The 20,749-nt window shown below is 53.3% G+C and overlaps 2 protein-coding genes across 4 annotated transcripts; one reads left to right on the top strand and one right to left on the bottom strand.

Annotated features, from left to right (window-relative positions):
- Nucleotides 1-383: 383 nt before the first annotated feature.
- Nucleotides 384-1,981, bottom strand: LOC121339323 (PILR alpha associated neural protein). The gene is made up of 5 exons (XM_041411032.1): nt 1,965-1,981; nt 1,248-1,825; nt 1,015-1,096; nt 555-782; nt 384-405 (listed from the first exon to the last, which is right to left on the bottom strand). The coding sequence occupies exons 1-5, from the start codon at nt 1,979-1,981 to the stop codon at nt 384-386; spliced, it is 927 nt and encodes a 308-aa protein (XP_041266966.1).
- Nucleotides 1,982-16,637: 14,656 nt separating this feature from the next.
- On the top strand, nt 16,638-19,933 carry COPS7A (COP9 signalosome subunit 7A). 3 transcript variants are annotated; one of them, XM_041411008.1, is made up of 8 exons: nt 16,643-16,890; nt 16,970-17,045; nt 17,549-17,637; nt 17,712-17,914; nt 18,382-18,487; nt 18,839-18,990; nt 19,125-19,190; nt 19,463-19,933. In XM_041411008.1, the coding sequence occupies exons 1-7, from the start codon at nt 16,729-16,731 to the stop codon at nt 19,162-19,164; spliced, it is 828 nt and encodes a 275-aa protein (XP_041266942.1). In that variant the 5' UTR covers nt 16,643-16,728; the 3' UTR covers nt 19,165-19,190; nt 19,463-19,933. The 3 variants fall into 3 exon arrangements, with proteins under 3 accessions (XP_041266940.1, XP_041266942.1, XP_041266941.1); XM_041411007.1 differs by having other exon boundaries at nt 19,332-19,933; XM_041411006.1 differs by having other exon boundaries at nt 16,638-16,890; nt 19,125-19,933.
- Nucleotides 19,934-20,749: the final 816 nt, after the last annotated feature.

The following is a 20,749-nucleotide window of genomic DNA, read 5'->3' as shown; positions in this document are numbered from 1 at the left end:
CCTACCCCCGATGTCAGGCATGCACTGGTGAGAGAGTCATGGAGATCCAAGTGTGTCTGTGCACATATGCTAGAAGAGGGGCTGGGGAGGTCAAGATTTCACACCACCACCAGCTGTCTTCCCTCCCACCATTCTGCTCTCTCGTCACCCTGTCCTGCGTGGGCAGGGCGGGTCCCCAGCCTTCCCCCAGCAGGAGGCTAAGGAGGCCCAGCTCGTCCATTTGCCCAGGCACATCCCAGTGGGGTTAGTTAATAAAGGTGGTGGTGGTGGGCCGTGGCACAAGGAGGTTGCTTTTTTTCCTGGGGTAGCAGAGGCGGGGAGAGTCCGCGCTCGCCAGTGGTGACAGGAGGGTGGGGGAGCCAGCTCAGCCTCTCCTGCGAGTGTCACAGATTCACCAGTGGGATTCTGGGGAAAGAGGGAATTGGAAATTAGCCAGCGTTTAAACTGCCCAAGCCCTCCACTCCCACTCACCAACACCACCTTTGCCCTGCCTCGGTGTGCCTGTCCCCCAGTCCCCTGCCAGCCCCTCTTGCCCTAGCTCACTGGCCACTCACCGGTTGAGCTGGAATGCTGCGTTCTTCCCGTGGCCACCCAGTTTCTCTGCACCCTCCTGGCCCTGCCTGGACTCCTCCGCCTCAGGTGTGGGGGTCAGGGGGTCGCCGTAGGGCCCCAGGATGCTGACGGTGGTGGGGGAGAGGTCTGTGAGGGGCTGCTGGCTCTCTTGCTGCCTCCCACTGCTCTGCTGCCCCGAGTGACGCCGGCGTTTCTGATTTCGGTCCCAGCTTTGGAGAGAGCAAGGGGTGAGGTAAAGAGACAAGCCCAGCCCTTGATGACAGAGAGGTTTGGGAGATGGAACCCACTACACTCAGCATTAGAACCCAGCGTGGCCGAGTGCCAAACCTTGCAAGGAATTGCAGCACAAGATCTGCAACCCTGGGACAAATGGGTCCCAAGCCCACAGTCTTCCTGTAGACACCGGCCCAGAGAGCCTTCACTGGCCCAAACCCCACTCACCAGAACTTGAATATGATTCCAGTGGCAACCAGGACAATGATTATGGAGATGGTGATGGTGACGTACAGCTGGGGGTCCACACCTGCGAGACAGAGGAGTGCGGCTTGTGATGGCCACTCCCTCCGGTCCCCAGAGAGCACAGGGCAAGGGGAGATCCCTGAACTCCCAGAGTTCTGCAGAAGGAGCTGCTCCTGCAGGGGATGGGGGGTGAAAGAAGCAGAGTGCAGATTTACCTTCTCCCCGGGGCCCGAACAAGAAGGGCCGCAGGGTGGCTGGGGTCTCACGCAGGTTGAGCCCCGCGTTGTGCAGCAGCGAGTGGGAGTTGGGCTGCGCCGTCGCCATCCCGTGCGGCGAGACAAAGGTGTATCCCAGCGGCGGGAAGCCCGGGTTGGCTGAGTTTGTGTCCCCTCCATCCTCATCCGACACCGTGGGACCCCACACGATGGCCCAGGGGTACTGGGAGGAGGGCATGCCATCCTCGAAGCCCGAGGGCGTGGCGGGCCGGGCCCCCGCGGCCTGGCGCCTCAGCCGCACCACGTGCCGCAGCTCTGCTCCCCGCACGGGCAGGGCACGCTGGCGCGGCGCGGCCGAGCGGGAATCCGAGCGGGAATCCCGCTCCGGCTGTGAGGTCCTTTCCCAGATGCAAATGGACCGTGGGGCCGAGGGGCTCCGGCGGGTGCAAAGAGGCCGAGGAGCTGCAGGGCCCCGCGAGCGAAGAGACCATGTGCCAGGAGGAGGGACGGCCAAGACGACGAGCAGGAGATGCCACAGCTGCAGGGAGTGGATGCGGGAGAGGAGTGGAGGCATCCTGCTGTGGGGTGGGGGGAACAAGAAGAGAGCCTGATCTAAATGTTCCTCCTTTGAAAGGCCAAGCAGCCGGGAGCAGCCCACCACCCACACTCCTGTTTTCTTTGCGCCTCACCTGCCAGTGTGGGAAGCTGTGAACCTACCAGGCACTGGGCTCCATCTCAGATGCAACAGTGTCTTTGCTCAGTCAGGATCTTGTCTCATCTTCTTCACTGGGAACCAAAAGGGAGGGGTGTCAGTGCCCCCTCACGCAGTGGTGACGGCTCTCTCCTTGCAGGCAGCGTGTGCCACCCCAGGTGAGCTCCCGGCCCCGGCTGGCAGGATAAGGGGAGCCCATGCACACACGTGCACCCTCTCCTGCTCCCATGCCCCCCATGCACGGAGGTGCATCGTCCCCACCCCCATGCCAAGTCCCCCCAGAAACACATGCCTTAGCATATGCTCACAAAAGCAAGGAGCGATCTCTGGAGCACACGTGCCCAGGCACATGTGCAGCTTCCTCAGGGACTCTCCCGTCTTAGGGCCGAGAGGGGGATTCAGCATCTTTGTTTGCTTATCGCTGGAACAAGTTGGAATCTTAATTCCTGTGTTTATTTATAGTGTGGAGTGTGTAATCCATTTATTAAAAAAGAGCCTCTTCATTGTGTGCCAGAGCGAGGGAGCGAAAGGGGAAACATGAGAGTGGTAAAGCAAGACGACTGAGAAAGAGTGAATCAGCGAGAAAAAGTCCAGCCTCACTAAAGAATTTAAGAGAAAAAATATGCCTATCAAATATTTAGTATTTACTTTCCTCTTAGCTAACATGAAATTACCTTCCCACACTCTTAATGTCCTCTGCACTGTCCCATCCCTCCATTTCTCCTCTATTCCTCCCTTTTCTCTCCCACCTCCCATGGCTGAGCAACAAAAGCACACAGTGAGGTCAGGTCCTCTCAGCGGGATTTCTGCCCTGGATGCTCAGCACCCTCCAGCATCAGCCCGGTGGCAGCGTGCCTGCCCTTCCTGCTGCCTGCCCCTTCCCTTGGCCGGCCCTTCCCGGGGAGCTCTTATGTGCCTGACCCCAGATTCTCTCCGCAATCGCATGCACAGGACAAAGAAAAAAAAAAAATCATGCGAGATGTTCAGCCTGCTCCTTCATCGTGAAGAGGAAGGCATGAATGCCGACAGCCCACGGTCATGCCCTCCTGTGGCTGCCGGGATGGAGAAACAGGCATGCTTGGCTGAGGGAGTCAATGCGGAGGCCAACCCTGTCCCTCCAGCCCTGAGCCAGCCGTGCTGCACCTCCCGGCTTCCAGGGGGTTACTGCCATCCGCCCCTGCTCACCCCATGCCCTGAACAAAAACTGCAGCCCCTCCTGCATGGGAGGCTTCGTCTTCCTGAGGGGAGAACCCAGGGCTTGCTGTGATGTGCACCTGAGAAGAGGGGCCAGGAGGAAGGGCACCCAAGACTAAGTAGCTGTCTAGCTCCTGCTGCATTAACCGGGGATATTTTTAGTTTCCTTCTGTTAAATATTTAAACAAAGTTCACAGAAAAAAAAAAAAAGAATTGTTGGCTAATATGCCCTGCCCCTCCCTCTGGGGCAAGATCAGTCTCTGGAGGGATCCTGAGATGAAGATGAGGAGAAAAGAGCAGCTATTCTCAGCATTTCTTTGTTCTTTGCTCCTGAACCTCTAAGCCTTGGAGAGGACTCAGTATTAAAATGCAGCTCTGCAGAGAGGCAGCAGAATGGAGCAAGTTTCTTCTGAACCCAGATACTGGCGAGATCTTGGCCATCTGGATTATGATCACGATGCCGTGGAAGATCATGTCTGGCAACAGAAATCCATGACAGAATTTATTTTGGACCTTGAAAGGGAGGGAATTCCAAGCATGGAGGACCTCCTTGTGTGAATCCCCAGGCTGGAAGGCACACAAGTTGCACGAGAGGTTTGAAGGTGGCTTGGAATGCCTGGGGCCATGCCTGGGACTCACCACAGGACAGCAGTTCCCTGGGATGAAGAGCCTGCTCTGCTTGTGGCCCAGCTCAAGTCTTTGGGGGCAGGGGCTGTTTTGCATCGGGAAGCAGGAGATGTGGGGCTGGACAGTGCCATCCCAGCAGGGATGACCTTCTCCAGGTGCAGGCAGACCTCAGTGCCAGTCCCGCAGGGAAGTGTGGCACAGTAGTGGTGCACATGTAACCTCTGGCACTCCTCCTGACAGCGACGGCTCTACCCTCAGAAATGTGCCTGGGGGTAGGAATTCTGGGGTCCCTGTGCTCTCCTCGCTTGTTGGGAGATCTCATAATGGAGACATCGCCATTCTTCTAAGCTGAGATTGAGAGCTCCAGCAATGACACCCAGTCTATGGACTTCCAGGGTTGAAAACTTGGGAATAAGACACCCTACAGAGCCAAATCCTGGACGGCTTTCACACACGGTTGTCTAAATGTCAGGCCTATGGAGCAGATAACGTATGGAATGAGCTGAGGAGGGGTGAGCCCCAGCACTGACCGCCTCATGTGCACGTGATGCCGAGTAGGGGACAGCCCACACATGGGGGTGCAAGCCTCAGACTGGAGACACTGCTGTGCATGGGTTCTGCTGCCTGGAGTGAAGAGCTGGTGATTCCCGATGCCCCCACCCCAAAGGTGTCTCCAGATGAGTGCAGGAATGCTGCAAAGTTGGTTGGTCTTCGTCCACACATTCTGATTTGCTGATGAGATCGTGGCCAAAGACTAGGAGTGTGTCCTGCACTGGCACACCCAGGACTGATTGTGGAGGAGCTGGGAGCAGGACAGAGGTGTCTCCCATGGCATGGAGGGTGTGGGAGCAAAGGAATGTTTCAGGTGAAAACACCAAGCAATTCAGGCTGTATTCCAGCGTGCTTGGAGCATTTATGTTTGAAATGGAGCATGGATGTCCCCGTGGATTATTGACTAAACAGCAGACAAAGCATGTCTGGGGCATTCTGCGGTCAGCCACCGGCAGCAGGATTGTGTCCTGGGCACCGACCCTGCTGTGTTGGAGGGCAAGAGTAGCACATGCCCTTTGTTCAGCTCTGGATGCAGCTCCCAGTGTGGATCCTGAATAAACTGCTAGACCTTCAGAGCAGAGGACGGGATGCCAATGCTCTCACTACCTGTGAGTGTAAATCCCACCTTATACCATTCAAGAAGCCTTTGTGTGCCGGAGCAGAGATTTCTGCACGCTACCTCATGGCAAGGCTCTTGCTTTCATATGTGTTTCCCAGGTCTAATGGCAATAAAACTGGACAGGGCTGCTCCCAGAGTCTGAACAGGAAACCTGTATACTTTCACTCTAGGTACAGAGCCTTCATCTCAGCGTTCTGGCCCTGTGATGCACAGATGACAGAGTGTGAATGACAAAGCTATTTCCCCGGGGCACTTCACTGAGCTCAGTTTGTGAATCTTGGTGCTTGAAAGCAGTGAGTAAGAATTACACTGTTCTTTGCTGCTGCATATGGACCCCACCATCACTCCAGACTGGGGCTAATCTGTTAGGAGCTGCTCTCATGCATTTGCAGGATGGAAGCATGAATCCTGCTGCTGTTCCCCACACCCATCTGTGCTTCCTCCCTCTTTGTAAGTCTCCTGCAGCATGGACCTGCCGCTGCTGGGACATGAGAGAGCAGATCACAATAGCCATGCCCCAAAGCATACATAGCAGTTCAGTAAATTCCCAGAGGGGCTGGGAATTTACATCCTACCTAATGGCTAGGAGCAGAGCCTGCTGCACTCCTGCTCAAACCAGGGAGCTCGGAATAAACCCTGAATGTGACACCCTGGGCTCTGGAGTTCAGATACTACTGTGCCCCAGGAAAGCCCTAGGATTCGCTTACTCCTTCTCTGTGTTCAGGATTCTCGTGTACCTTAGTGCCATAGATAAATCCTATCCAAATAAAAAAGGCATCACAGGAATAAAAGAACCAAGGTGCCAGCCGTGTGCTGTAGCTCCCTCACATCAAGTGCAATCTGTAACCTTCTGTTACAAAATGCTGAAGTTTGACAAATTCAAATGAGGAACAATACTATTAATAAAGAGGGTCACACTCCAGCACAATTCACCTAGGCAGGTGGTGTGTTCCCTACTGCCTGCAGCCTTTGCCTGGCTGTATTCCTAAAAGAGATGCTACAGTTCAATCAGAAGTTATGGGCTTGGCGCAGGAAATTAAATTGGTGAAATTCTCTGGCCTGTGCTCTGCTGTAGGTCAGTCTCGATGATCAAAATGGTCCCTCTGGCCTTAAAATCTGAGAATCTCACAGCTTTCTCAATGCCTAGCCGAGATCAGCTCTGACTGGAGAGCAGTTGGATGAAGCCAAGCGCACACAAGCCGCGTTAGTGAGGAGCGGGTAGAGGCTCTTTCCATCCGGGGATGGGAAAAGAGTTGCACCCGATTCTGTCTGGCTCAACTGGCAGATGATGATCTATCTGTATTTTTGTAACATCTAGAGCTTGACTGCTGTGATACTGTGCCTCTAGGAATGAAGCTGTCTGCTCTCAGAGTGCTCCAGCTAGTTCAGAATGCAGCAGTCTGTTTGCTCGGCAACTCAAGCTGCTGGGAATGCATCACCGTGCCCCTCTGCACCCCACATCGCCTCGCCTTTGAGCACAGAGTCCGGTTCAAGGTCTCCAAACCAGCATTCAAAGCCCAGCATGGGACAGGCCCCAGTGACCTAAGCAATCAATCACCTCTCCTTATGCAGCGATGACCTCACATGACGGATATATTCCACTGGAACAATGAAATTGCCAACCAGTTTGGGGAGAGGGGGAAGGGATGGAAGAAGGGTAAAGAGGCTCATGACCCTGAAAAATGGAACATTCACAAGAGCTGGGCCAAGATTATGAAACTTACTGCTGGCTGAAATAACGCTCACCATTAGCAACCCCGCAGCACCGAGAGCTTCATGCAAATCCTTGCTTCGCCCAGCTCCCCCACTGCAACGATTCCACTCAAAATAGTGATGAAAAAATCAAAACAAACCTGAGGAGGACCCAGCCCTCCTTACAGAGAAGGAATGCTAGGTTGGCTGTCATTTTTTAATCTCCCGGCCAGCACTAAGGGCTGTGGTGACAGCTACTGATACGAGATTGTGATCTGGGACCACGGAACCTAGCAGCTCTCTCCAAGCACTGAGCAGAGCGAGTTCAGGCACTGGCAGCAAGACCCCCCAACACTGCGTGATGCCCTGGGCATCACCACACCTGTATTTTTCTCAGTGGCCACGAACACCTCGGAGTTCATGGTCCAAGAGGCAGAGATGCAGTCATTACTGGTGTGGCAGCAGGAGGCACGAACCCCGGTGTTGGTGAAAAGAGGTTATGTATATGCTCTGCTGTATTTGGCTGGGTGGGGACAGGGAAGGGGAGGAATCCCAGAGCAGATGACCCAGGGAGACAATTCTGCTGCACTCAGAGGAGTTTTGGCAGCTGGGACTGTGAATCCGAATGCTGGTACCCTGGTGTGGAGATGCCAAGCCCATCCAGGGAAAGAGTTCCCGCTATGCGTGGGGCTGGGGGCAGCACCTCCCAGAGCTGGCTGAATTTGGGGGCTGGCAGCTGGAATGCAGTGGCTACGTCAGGCTGCTCTACCTGGTGCCTGAGGCTGAGAGGGTTGGTGGCAGCACCCAGAAGGATCCAGCAGGATCCCAGAGGGGCTGACACTGCTCGCCCTGAGTCAGTGCAGGTCCTGCAGCGTTCAGTGACTTGCCGATAGGAATTCCCGTGCCAGGCTGCCAGGGTGAGCACTTAGGGGCTGGGTATGACGATCCTAGGCTGGGGCAGAATGCAGGGCTGGAAGGGTGATGCTGCATTTGGATGTTTGCATAGCAAGGGAATGGGCGTGTGAAGCCCATCAATGGTCCTCTGAGCTTAAGTCTCCCTGCATTTGGGAACTGTGAGTGTGGCCCCATTCCAAGCAGCACTCTAGGATGCCGGTCCCCTGCCATCTAGTGCCTGCCTGCAATACATGTCATGAGTCTGACAATCTTCTGCCTCCCAGTTTCCTACTGTTCCCGGGCATCCAAGTGCTCCAAGTGCTGAGTCTCCACATCTGAATTGCTCTCTCTTGCGTGGTGCACCCTTGGCCAGGCAGGAGGTGGGATTGACCCCTCTGTTTCCTTTCTCCAGCTGCGCCAATTTGGCTGAAGTCGCCTTCCTCAGCGCAGGCTCCAGTGCTCCAGCACAACAGGTCTGTGATGGAGCCCAGAGCTGGAGGGTAAGAGGCAGCGATCCCTCGGCTGTGCCCCCTCCCTCCCGGCACCGCAGGCATCCCCTGCCCCCGACTAAAAGAGGAGGAAAAGGAAGGGGGAGGAAGGAGACAGCAGGCTGGAAGGAGACAGAGCACCTAGATCGGGAAAGGGAAAAGAAAAAGGGGGAGAAAGGACACAGGGAAGGAGACGGGGAGAGATGACTTGGAGACGGGCATGCAGCCCCCCTCCCCCGCGCCCCTGCAGCCCCGTCCCCACTCTGTCCCCCAAGCCCGGGCCGAGAGGATGAACTTACCTTGCGGGGAGACGAGTGGGGCGCAGCCGGGGCGGCGGAGCACAGGGCTGGGGGAGCACAGCTGCTGCTGCCCGTGCTTCTCATGGCCAGGACGAAGGAAGGAGAGGAGGAGGAGGAGGAGGAGGAAGAGGAGGAGGAAGGTTTGCTGAGGCTGAGCCTTGGCTGAGGGAGAGGGAGCGAGAGATGCCTTGAAATAAACAGCTGCCGAGGACTGGTCCAGCCCCTCTTTCTCTCTCTCTGTCTCTGTCTCTCTCGCTCGCTGCCTCCCGTTAACCCCATGGCTGCTGGCACGGGCGCGCCCGGCACCGTGGCCCCGCTGCAGCCCGCGGGGGGCGCCGGGGCGGCCNGGCTCCTCCCGCTCCCTGCCCGCCCCGCCGCGCTCCCGCAGCCCCGCGCCCGCCGGACCTGCCCCCCGCCGCCTCCCGCCGCTGACCGCACGGCTCGGCTCGGCTCGGCTCGGCTCCGCTCCGCTCCCCCGTCTCGTCGGTTATTTCGGGATCTTCACAGGAAGCGATTAGGTTGCCATGGAGAGAGGTGTCTCCAAGGGACCCGTCGCTCCAGCTCGCTCCGGCGAATGCCACCCCCGGACCGGTCCGTCCTTGGGGGCGGAGGCCCCCCGGGATCCCCCTCCCCCGGGCCGCCCCCCGGGGCTCATCCCCGCCGCCCCTCGCCTTTCCGCCCCGCAGCAGTGCCCTCGGGGAGATGCCACCCCTCGGTCCCGCCCCCCGTCCCCCGTCCCCGCATCCATCATCCCCGGGCTTCGGGCCCCCGGGCCCCGTGGCAGCTGCGGGACCGGGCGGGGGAGGGCAGACGGACGGGTGGCCCCGGCGAGGCGCATCCCCGGCGGGGCAGGCGGCGGGGTTCGGTCGAGCCTCACTGGCAGAGCCCCTGGGACACATGGGGGAGGTAGGAGCGATGGGGAAGGGAGGGAGGAGGGGGATCCTTCCAAGGTGTGTTTTACCCGTTGAGGGATCGCCCAGCTCTTTTGAGCGCGTCCTCAAGCGCGTTTCTGTCAGGGATCGATGGGATGCGTCTGGAAATGGTAGGGATGTGACAGCAAAATTAAAGAAAGAAGCTGATGTGCCTTTGAGGGGCCGAGTGTTTCACAGGGAACATCTCCCTCCACCATCAAGAACCAAACAGAAAGCACAGACCAAATCAGAAGGGAGCAGCTGAGCAACCAACGGGCGAGAGAAGAAAGTCAATGACAGAGAGACAGTTTCCACTCCAGGGCCTGAAATATGAGGAAGCAAGACAGTAATTTCCTCAGATCCTCAAAAACAATCAAACTTTTCATCATAAAGCGATGAGGAAAGACTGTGGCTGACCCTGGGAAAAAAAAAAAAATACCAGAAAGATATAATAGAGACAGCACTGAGCTGTAAAGCAACCTGCCACTGCATGAGGGATGGAAGCAGGTGACAAATGGACACAAAGTACCAAGCCTGAGCACGGCAGGATGGCTAGAACAGGTTGTGCCAACTTTGGACAGATATCTGAAGGGTCTGAGTCTGTTCTTCACTAAGCTTCCTGTGACCTCCTGTGCCAATGAACCAGGCTGCTCCGAGCTTTCCCATGCCAGGATATTTGAGTCTTGTGTGTGAATTTGTGAGCATGCTTAGGAGAGTCAACAGGTTTTTCACATGTTTGGGAGTGATGTCGGTGTGTGTTTGGAGGATCAGCATGGGGATGGGGTTGTGTTAAGGCTCTACTGTCACCAGGAGGTCGTGGTGTGGGAGGAGGGCACTGCGGGCAGCGGTGTCACAGCCGAGGTTTGTGTCAGATGCTGCAGCCCTGTGTGCCACCAGGCAGGCACACGCCAAACCCCCCGGCTTTTGTCCCTTTCATGTACATGGGGCTTTCTGTCAGAGATTATCCAGGCTCCTGTCACACTCCAGCCTTCTCATCTGCAGCTCTCACAGGACTTGTTCAAATCATCTGCGCAAACCCTGCTCAGCGATCCCTCACTCTCTCATGCCAAGAAACCCCCTGTGCAGACATGGTGGAGCAGCACAAGCCAGCCTTCAGCTTGTCTTGTCTTCTGTGCTTCCTTCCCTGCTTTCTCACCTGGAAGTAGCAGAGGGTAGAAAGCTCTGGAAGGGGCTACATCAGGCACACAGGCTCTCTCTGACCTTTTCAAATCCTGACGAATGTGTTTAGTATAATTGGGAAGCACAAAACAGACGAGAAATTTCAACCAGGGAAAGGTCAGCTAAAGGGTGAAAATCCAAATGACGCAAACACTGAAAATCCCCCTGAAGAGTAAAACTACAGAAGGCAGCAAAAGGAGTCAGAAATATGAGAGAGGAGAAAGAGCAGGATTTTGCAGGGACCAAGGAAACCTTGGTAGATGTGGTGGGGGGAATCAGGAAAGCTGTCGAGATGATGGGAACAGAGAGCTCAAGGGCTGATGTCACTTGTACCTCACTCTTACGTGATATAAATTGAATGGCTTGTTTGGTTTCCTTTTCAAAGGAAAGCTAATGTAAAATTACATGGAAATTTGAGGGGAGAGATGGAATCAGGTGTTACTGGCTGTTATTTCTGTTTGGCAGTGATCACGTACAGATCATTTACACCCAGCAGTCCTGAGCCCAGGCAGGCCACTGCTGCTGGTTTTACTGTTGTTTCCTACGGGAAGAGAGACCCATGTTGTTGCCTTGCTACCTGCAGAATCCTGTCTGTCTGTCTTTCTGTTAGTTGCCATGGATTTGACAAAATGACCAGATTCTAAAAGGTAAATAAGCTCCAACAAATTGTATGAAAAACAGCAGCCTGACAGAGGAATGAGATGCTTCCAATGCTTGTGCTGGAACAGAGCCTGTAGCCATGCTGCTGGGCAAAGCCCCACAGGTCAGAGCAGTCCATCCAGCAGGCCAAAAGATTAAGCAGAAAATGTTGGGAAAGCTGTGTTATTTTAGAAATGTAACAAAGAGCTCTGATCTATGTAAAAAAAGTGGTGTAATGTTAGAGAGTGGTGGGGAAGCCCACTGATGTAGACAGTAGAAGAAATTACCCCTCACAGACGTGGCAAGCTGTGGAAGGGGTGCCATCAAGAGACCCCAGCTGAAGGTATGGTAGTGGAAAGTACAAAACATACAGGAAAAAAAGTCCACAGAGAACCCAGTTTCCTCTGCCCTACTGCTCACCAAACAAATGGTTAATAAGCTTTGGAATATCAGAGACATCCCAGAAGACTGGAAGAGAACTGTGCCCTGTGAATATTTGTAAAGAGCAAACAGAAGACCTGAAAAATTCTAGGCAAAGCAACAAAGAGCTGATATGAGATTCTCCAGTTAATGCCAATCAGCCTGGTTTGGAGGAAACTAATCTTGCTGCATAAACTTGTTTTGTTCTTGTCAGTCTTTGATGTGACTACAGGTTTGTTTGGGAAAGGTGATGGCTTAGATCTATCCAGGCTTCTGGAAGTGTTAATTTCCCAAAGCATGCTGATAAGAAAAAAAAGTGTTATGCAACATTAACAGAGCAGGAGGTTAAGTGAGCTGGTTAACTCCATTTAACGCCCTGTAAACACAAAGGAGGTCATCCCTGGAAGCCCACCATTGAGTGGCAGTGTTTGTCATGTGGATGCCCAGGAAGGAGTCCCGGGTCAGGTATGACTCACCATTTTATTCAGTGCTTGGTGGGCAGATATAGTTCATTCTGGCACAATTTACTGAGGGCACAAATATTGTTAGAGTGTTAAAAATAATGAGGATAGGACCAGGACAGAGTGACCTGCCCCTTTCAGTAACATGGTCATTCTTATAAAATTTCTTATAAGAGTGTTGAGAGCAAATTTTACAGCCACGAAAAGGAAAAAAAAAGCCCACAGGTCTACAGGGAACAACTTCCAGTCCTGAAAAGAGGTGCTCCAAAAAAGATGTGGGGGTTGTAACAGGCAGAAAACTGAACACAGAATCAGCGGTCCAGGCTGCAGCAATGAGTCTGAAGTGATTCCTGTCTTTGTAAGGACAGAAGTAAGGATGGCAAGCAAGGAGACGATTAAACCTCTCTGTGTGTCTGAGTAAGTCTCATGCTGGAAAACTGTACAGTGCTTTATGCTCCATATTTTAAAAATAACTTTGAATCAAAGGTGATCTGAAGGCTGGAGATCTCAGTAATTTAAAGAGGTCAACCTGTTTAATATATCAAAAAGCAGAACGAGACATGACTTGCTTGCAGTATCACTCCTTTCCTGGAGCAAACTCTACCAAATATTCTGGCAGAGAATAACAAGAGCCAGTCACTGGAGAGTGATTAATCATAGAAACAAACTACCTAGTGAAGTGCAAGATCCTCTCTCTTCTGGAGTCTTTGAATCACAACCAGAGGCCTGTCTGGAAGACAGTTCCTGGTCTGCAGAATCCTGAGGGCTGTGAGAGCAGATCAGAGGAAGAATTACCATGCAGCTACCCTCAAGCAGCTGATACTGGGCTGATTTGAAGTGTAACCCCCATGTGCATCAGCCCTGTACAAACTAAAGGGTTAAAAGCCTTCTGTATAATGTTGGTATCCAGGAGAGTCATGGCAGCCTCCCTTGTCCTTACAGTGTTTTTGTCTCAGAGCCCGTGTTACACACAGTTGTGAAAAATCGTCTCATGAGATGTGACTCTGCTATGTTTGGAGAGGGACTGGTGAAAAAAATGTCTTCAGTGTTTTGACAAGTTATTTGGATTCTGTGGTGGTGAAGAAAGGAACAACCTAGAAGGAGCCCGTACAGCTCTACAGCTTTAAAGTGGGACAGTGAGCAGAGAGCAAAGAAAGTGGATCTATAGCACAAACAGAATGGAGGTTTCTTTCTGTAAAGATCAGAGCGAGATCAGAAGAGAGGGATGATGTTAGGGGGTGGTTACAGCTAGGATCAGAAATCCCAAACATTCAGAAATAACAACGCAGAACGTCTCCGTGTCACAAGATTTATCTTAAAATTATGAAATGTCGTACAGACTTGCTTTCATCTGCACTCTTCGCCTCCTACTTTCGGCTCTTTTGGTTACATGAAAATCACATTTCACAGTTTCCCTGTGACCATAAAGATAGGTGTTTGCTTTGTGAGGAAAGCAAAAGCACAGAAGTTACTGACTCCAGGAGGCTAGGATTTAATTTCAACACCCAGCACTCCAATCTAGGGATGAGGCCAAAGTTTTGCTAAGTTGTGGAGATGTTACCCATGACTTTTGCACCCGTGAAGACAATGACCTTCTCATTTGGAGAGCACAGGATCTGAGTCATGGAAAGGACCTTCTGGTTTTTGCCCTTGATGCAGGATAAAAAAGGAGCAGACAAAAACATGGGGACCCAGCACACAGGACATAGGAGCTGGGGCCAAAGTGGAGAAGGAGCTAGAGAGAGCATCATGTAGCTAGGATGCTCAGGCTGCCAGGCTTTATCTGACTAATAATGAAAGGCAGCAAGCGTGTCAGAGAGTGTGAGAGAAACAGATCGATAGAGAGATAAAACTGAGATGGAAGGAGCCGGCAAGGGGGTGGGGAAGAGAGTAATAAAACACTACAAATCAGCAGGGTTACGTTTGAACCTGATTTGAATGCACCCTGCACTGGTGTAAGCGAAGACAGCAGGTGTGAGGCTACGGTGAATCAGGCCTAAAGACAGAAACAGGGAGGGAAGAGCAGGGAGGAGATGGTGCCCTTGTCAATATTGCCCTGTAACCTGCCTTCACAGCTCTCAGCCAACATTACCTGCCCTGCCTCTCCTTTCATCCTGCTGTATGGAGAAGCCTAAATATTGCTGGCTCTGAGAATACACACAGATAGACTTTCCTGCTTCCCTGGGTCATCATGATGTTCCTGAAGAAATGCCTGTTGGATGAAATGTGTCTTGGTCCCATTTTACCTGACTTGAGCATAGGAAATGCTCCTCCCTGCTTCATTCATTGAGGACCCAGGGTAGCTTCCAGCAATGCCCTGCGCCACCGGTGTGAGGCACTTTCCTAGGAGAGCTCACTGACTGTGGCCTTGCTCAGTTACCAATGGAGGATAAACAGAGAAGTTTCTTTGCTCAGCTTCAGATTTTTGAGACAAAGGAGACTGTGACATCTCAAAGCTAAGATGGTCAGAGCACATAAATGAAAATGTGCCCTACAAGAGCAGGACTGAGGGTTTGGGTGCCCTCTCCTCTCAGGGCACGTGTTTGTTTCTCTGGCCCAGCACTCAGACCTGTTTTGCTCCTTATGCCTGGAATTAGTTTTAAGTGACGTCCACCTAATCTTCGTGGCACAATCATTAGCGTTAGAAGTTCAGTTTTTCACACTGACCATCACTGTCCACACTGTTCCCTCCTTCAGCAGCCTCAATGAGGAGACCAAACACTAAAGGAGCCTTAGGGACTGAAGAGGATGACCCTGAGCTGTACAAATGAGCTTGGGAGACAACGACCCAACTCCCCAAGGCAGCCACGGGTTATGTTTTCTAGCTCTGAAATTGTGTTTGGAGCAGAACTGTACCCCAAAGGAGCCTTCTCCATGACTCAGCCACAGCAGCTGTGTGACAAGAACCGGAGTCAAAGCAAGAGAAGAGAGTTGTTGATACTGGCAAGTAAAACCTTAACAAAAGTAGACTTTACCCAGATGAAGATTTCAAGATGTTACACTTATTTCAAGATGTTACACTTACAGAAGTCTGGCAAAGCACAAGTCAACTGCCTTTAATATGTGGTAAACTGATCCATCTGAAGACCAAATCTCTTGCTGGCAATCACGTGCTGGAGTGCAAACTTGCCCTGATGGCTCTACGATTTTAACATCCTAAAACCATGCTGCATAGATTGTATCGGGCTCCCATCAGTTTGTCGCCTCTTTTTCTTTCACGGAAAATCATTGTGGGTTTCCGAAGGAGCCAGCCATGAGGAAATTGGTGATGCACTGGAAACTCCTGGCCAAACAGCTTAATATTGCTTTTTGAAATGCGAGCTGACTGCACTCCTCCCAGTCCCCTCACAACTCACCTCTGCCTACCATGTGATTTATACAAGATGAGGAGAGCTCTGAAGGTGTGGGTGGTTTTTTCCCCAAATGACCCCCAAATGAGTTTCTATTCTCTCTCACCTGGCACAGGGAACTGTGCCCTCAACAATGACCGCATTGCTGTAACTCATACACCCACGAAGAGGTACTTAAGGTGCACTATAAACATTTCTATCCTTGTGGAGCGTTTAAACTATCTTTTTATGGCCATACCCTGCCTGCATCAGGGATGCATTTCTTGACAAGTGCGATGGTTAATGATTCAGCAGATAGTAAAGTAATTTTTTTGTAAAAATTAATGCAGTAGAGGAGGGGAGGCATGCAGGGATTTAAGAAACGCACAGCTTAAATACATAAGTATGATGCTTTGCAACATAAGATTTTTTTACATTTACATATCCCCAAAACACTACCCAAAATAGTGAGATCTTAATGGTGTGAAAGCAAAAATGAGAGCGATGTGTGGGCACACACAAGGTATTCCATGCACCTCTTTTAATTCTGGTGTGGTACTTATAGATCATTGAGATGTGAAAACCACCATGCCATATAGTAGTGCATCTGTTTTCTCACCAGTTATTTCAACATTAATCATAGAATCACAGAATGGTTTGGGTTGGAAGGAACCTTAAAAATCATCTTGTTCCAACACCCCTGCGGGAGGCAGGGAGGTGTGCTATTAGACCACGCTGCTCAGAGCACCATCAGTCCTGGCCCGGAACATTTCCAGGTGTAGGGATGAAGAGCAGATATTCACCAGACTGGCAAGACCCATAAACACGTGGATATTCACCTGGCAGCGATTGCCTTGTTGGGACACATCTCACTGTGGCTGAGCATCCAGAGGACGGGTCATGAAAAATAAGAGAAGAGTGAGCAGCCGCTGCGGGTGAGCAGGGCAGGCCCTGAAAACAGCGCAGAATGGAGCTGGGCGCTGGCTGGGGCCTCTGACCGGCAGCGCCAAGGCTGCCTGGGGACAGCACGGCCCCAGGAGCCTGCGCCCCAGGACACCGTGCTGGCCCGGGGACGTGAACGCTGCCATGGCAGGGTGACAAGGGCGGCCGGGAGTGGCGGGAATAGCCCGGCATGGCCGGGAATAGCCCGGGAATAGCCCGGGATGGCCGGAGGAGGCGGTGCAGGGACGAGGCGGCCGCAGCCGGCAGCGCTCAGCCCCGTCAGCGGGGGGCGCCCTGGCGCCGGGACTGCGCCGCCGCGCGGCGCCCGGCCCGACCAATGGGGAAGCGGCGAGGGCGGGACAAGCCGCCGGTTCCGCCAATGGGCGGCGGGTGCGCGTCACACGCGGAAGCGGCCGCTGTGCGCCGGCGGTGTCGGGCGGGCGCGCGGGGCCGGCCGGGAGCGGCCGGGCCGGGGCTGCGGGGGGCGAGCGAGCGGCCGCGCCGCGCCGGGCCGGGCCCCGCCATGGCGGCCGAGGGGAAGGTGACGGGGCAGAGCCAGGAGCAGTTCCTGCTGCTGGCCAAGGCGGCCCGCGGCGCCGCGCTCGCCAGCCTGATCCACCAGGTGCTGGAGGCCCCGGGCATCTACGTGTTCGGGGAGCTGCTGGACATGCCCGCCGTCCGCGAGGTGAGACCCGCCCGGCCCCGCGGCCCCGCCGGGCCCTGCCCGCGGCCCGGCGGCGCCGCCTGACCCTGTGTCCCCGCAGCTGGCCGACAGCGAGTTCTCCCCCGTGTTCCGCCTCCTCACCATCTTCGCCTACGGCACCTACGCGGACTACCTGGGTGAGCCAGCCCCGAGCCCCCCGGCCCGGTGCCGGGGATCCCGCGGGGCGGGAAACGCGCCCAGGGCCTCCCCGGTCCGGCAGCACCCCGCGCAGCCAGGGCTGAGCCCCCGGCCCGAAACACGCCCGGCTGGGCTTTGGGCCCCAGACCAGCGGGGTGCCTGGCTGAGATTAACGCTGCCATTTGCCACCTGCCAAGGAGCATCCTGACAGAGACGTTTCTGAGGGGCCGGGGGGGAGAATTGGATATCCATTGGGATGTGCAGACCCGCATAAATAACCATGGGACAGCTAGAAAGGCTGAGTTGAGAGTGGCAGGGAGAAAGGCTGCTCAGAAAAGGTCTTTTGAGCTGAGAATTGATGGGGATGGCTTGGCAAGACGAAGCACCACTTGGGGGATTGGTGTGCAGACGTTTTAAGAGACGGGTGTGGTACAGATGCTTCTGTGCAGAACTGGGAAACGAGGCATAAATTCTAATACCCCATTCTTTCCCCTGGTGACAGCTGAAGCAGCAAACCTCCCTCCCTTGACAGAGGCCCAGAAGAACAAACTGAGGCACCTGTCAGTCGTCACTCTGGCTGCCAAGATCAAGGTAGTGGCCCTGTTTTTCCTGAGTTCTCCTCCCACCGGGATGCTCTCTTGCTAGTTACCGTCGTGTTTCCGCAGTGCATCCCCTACTCAGTGCTGCTGGAGCAGTTGCAGCTGAAGAATGTCCGGCAGCTGGAGGACCTGGTGATTGAGGCTGTGTACGCAGATGTGCTGCGAGGGAGCTTGGATCAACGGAACCAGCGCCTGGAGGTGGATTACAGCATTGGGAGGGACATCCGCAGGGAGGAGCTTAGCACCATCACCCGCACATTGCAGGAGTGGTGAGGAGGAAGCCCCCAGTACTAACACCCCAAAAAAGGTTGCAGGAGTGGCCTGTGGCTTCCCTGGATCCTTTGTGTGTCTCTAAGGCTGGGTGGTGTTGGGAGGTGACCTACTCGATCCCCTTTCCCATACTCCAACGGAAAGTAATTTTCCAGAAATAATTCCCCTGTTTGTGTCTAGAGGGGTGATGGGGGTGCAGCAGCCTTTGCACGGCGCTGGCTGCTGGCAGGAGGTTTCCTGAGTGTTTATCTGTAGTTCTTAACCCAGCATGGTTTGTTACCTGTCCCCCTCCCACATAATAGCATAATTCCTTGCGTTATTACATCAGTCTCCTGCCCCTGTATCTTCCCTGTCTGGCACAGCTGTCACCTTGCAGTGTTTTTGGAGTTGAAATCTGCTGTCTGTGCCATTTGTCTCTGCGCTGTGCCCAATCCCTGGCCCGTTCAGCTGTGGGTCTCCTCTCCAGGTGCCAGGGCTGCGAGGTTGTGCTGTCGGGCATCGAGGAGCAGGTCAGCCGGGCCAACCAGCACAAAGAGCAGCAGCTGGCCCTGAAGCAGCAGATAGAGAGCGAGGTGAGTGGGTGCAGCAGGGAGCAGCCAAAGCCCCTCGCCTTAAAACAGCTAGAGTCAGTGTCCTGTGGTTGTTACAGTCTTTGCTGAAGCGAGGCATTCCTTAGTTCCTTAGGCCAGACCCCCCAGGGACTTCTGCCTGAAGAACAGTCCTAAATCAGCTTAATGCTTCTCTGCAGTGCAGGGGCCTTGGCAGATGTTGGCTCTTTTGCTTGATGTGAGCCTGCAGCTCTTAGCTCCAGGGCTTCCTTTAGAAACACATTTTTTTAAAACTCAAAGTGCAGCTAAAAAACCCATGGCCAAAAAATCCCAGTTTTGGGAAACCCATTATCTGTTGCTGTGCTGCCTTTGCAGGTGGCAAACCTGAAGAAGACCATTAAAGTGACAACAGCAGCTGCTGCAGCAGCCACATCCCAGGACCCAGAGCAGCACCTCACGGAGCTCAGGGAGCCGGCCCCTGGCACCAACCAGCGCCAGGCGAGCAAGAAAACCTCCAAAGCCAAAGGGTGAGCAGTGCAGGCAGAGTGTGTGTGTGTGGGAACATCAGTGCACTTTCTCTGTGCACTTAGGAAGGGAGATATGAACCTGAGTGTCCACTTTGAACTTTTCTTTTTCTTTTTTTTTCCCACTGTGCCCGCAGGCTCCGGGGTAGCACGAAGATTTGGTCTAAATCAAACTAGTTGGATCTCCCTTCACAACTGGGAGGGTGAGAGGAAGAGATTCGGGGGATGGAGGGGTAGCAGGGGTCCCAAGTGTGATGCTTCTGAGCTCTTCTCTGAAATTCATCTTTGCAGCTAACTCTCCTGCATGTTTGTTCTCTTTCCTTTCTCCTTTACCCACCTTCCAGGCAGCATTTCCCTCCTTTTCATCGCAGCATTTCACACTCTGAGCTTCAGGTTGTACGCGTTGCTGTTTCCCCAACCGCTAAGCCCCCGTCGCCACGGCCACGTGTTTCTCTCTTTCCCTGTCTTTTGACAGGTCAATTTCAGGAGCCATAAAGGTGTGACAGTCACCTTGGCACCCCCAGGGCATCACAAAAGCTTGGAAAGAGGGTGCTGGTGCGCAGCAGTCGTTTTGGCTCTATGAGACGCCCCTGGGATACTTTGCTCCAGGACACCGTCTTTGATTGTTTAATCTTTGTTTTGCTAGGTGGGAGGGTAGTTTTTGAAGGGATTCTTTTAAAAATATAAAAATATATTATAAATATATATAAAACAATAAAAATATAGATCTATGGACATATCTATACAAACCTGTGCTCCTGTGGGCGGCATCTCTTTGCCTTGTACGCCAGTTCTGGAGGTTCCAAAATAAGCTGTGATATTAAGAGCCTTTGTCCCATTTTGGGGTGGAATATCCTCAGAATACTAGGTTCCCTTTTCAAAGGTAGTGCCACAGTATCTCTGTTGGGATGAGAATCCATAAAACAGAAATTAATCATGAATCTTATTTAAAGTGTTTCTTGTGTGGTTGATTTTCCTCTAGACTCTTCAAAAGGTGATTTTCAGGTAGTCTCAGAGGAAGGTGCAGTGCCTGAGGAAAAAGTCCTTATTTGTGTCAATACTGTGTGTCTTGTGATCCTGGGCAGAATGGAAAGTGATGTGGGGACTTGCCTGACAGGTGAAGGTAACAGAGTCAGTGCCCACATGTGTGAGTTCTCACAGGATAGATGCTGCACAAGCTGTTCTCGGGTGGGAAAAAAAATCCAAATCGGTCAAAGTGACTCCTGTGAGATGCCCAGGAAAAAAACTAACTTGGGTTCTTCAAAGGATGCCTCCTGGAGGCTGGCTTGGAGCCGAGTCAGACGGGTGTCAGTGTCACACTGCCTCTCCACGACATGTAGCTGATGTAAATGTAAATTGACACCATGACTCCCACCCCCGCTTGGTTCTGCGCCTTGTGCCAAGACTAAAATTTGATTCCCTGAACCTGTGTTTCTGTGTGTGAGCAAACCACAAAAAAAAATAATTCAGTGAGGGAAAGCTGGGAGCTCTGTCTCTATGGGGCCTTGTTGGGGTCGCTGGCTGGGGTGGGTTTGCTCCTGGGTCAGCTCCCTGTGCAGACAGGTGAGAGCTGGAGCCGAGGCAATGTAGGTGTGAGCAAGTCTTGTGAAGGGGAGGGGGGTGTGTCTGAGCCTGTTTCGGCGGTAGCAAGGTGCCATCTGAGATCTCAAACCCCACAAAATGCAGGTTTAATGCAATATCCCTGCTTTGCTAATTCCAGGCTGCTGTAATACAGTGCTGACTGTCAGCAGGAAAGCCCTGT

Source organism: Onychostruthus taczanowskii, unplaced genomic scaffold (assembly GCF_017590055.1).
Source record: "Onychostruthus taczanowskii isolate IOZ18803 unplaced genomic scaffold, ASM1759005v1 scaffold34, whole genome shotgun sequence".
Classification (NCBI taxonomy): domain Eukaryota; kingdom Metazoa; phylum Chordata; class Aves; order Passeriformes; family Passeridae; genus Onychostruthus; species Onychostruthus taczanowskii.
The sequence above is the reverse complement of the archived record's forward strand: the minus strand, read 5'-3'. Positions and strand labels throughout refer to the sequence as shown.

Coding starts and splice junctions, on each gene's coding strand:
- LOC121339323 (XM_041411032.1), bottom strand. Junction 1,097..1,247: donor GTTCGGGCCCCGGGGAGAAG/GTAAATCTGCAC, acceptor TCTGTCTCGCAG/GTGTGGACCCCCAGCTGTAC. Junction 783..1,014: donor GGAATCATATTCAAGTTCTG/GTGAGTGGGGTT, acceptor CTCTCTCCAAAG/CTGGGACCGAAATCAGAAAC.
- COPS7A (XM_041411006.1), top strand. CDS start 16,729: ATGGCGGCCGAGGGGAAGGTGACGGGGCAGAGCCAGGAGCAGTTCCTG. Junction 17,915..18,381: donor ACCCGCACATTGCAGGAGTG/GTGAGGAGGAAG, acceptor TCTCCTCTCCAG/GTGCCAGGGCTGCGAGGTTG. Junction 18,991..19,124: donor AAAACCTCCAAAGCCAAAGG/GTGAGCAGTGCA, acceptor CTGTGCCCGCAG/GCTCCGGGGTAGCACGAAGA.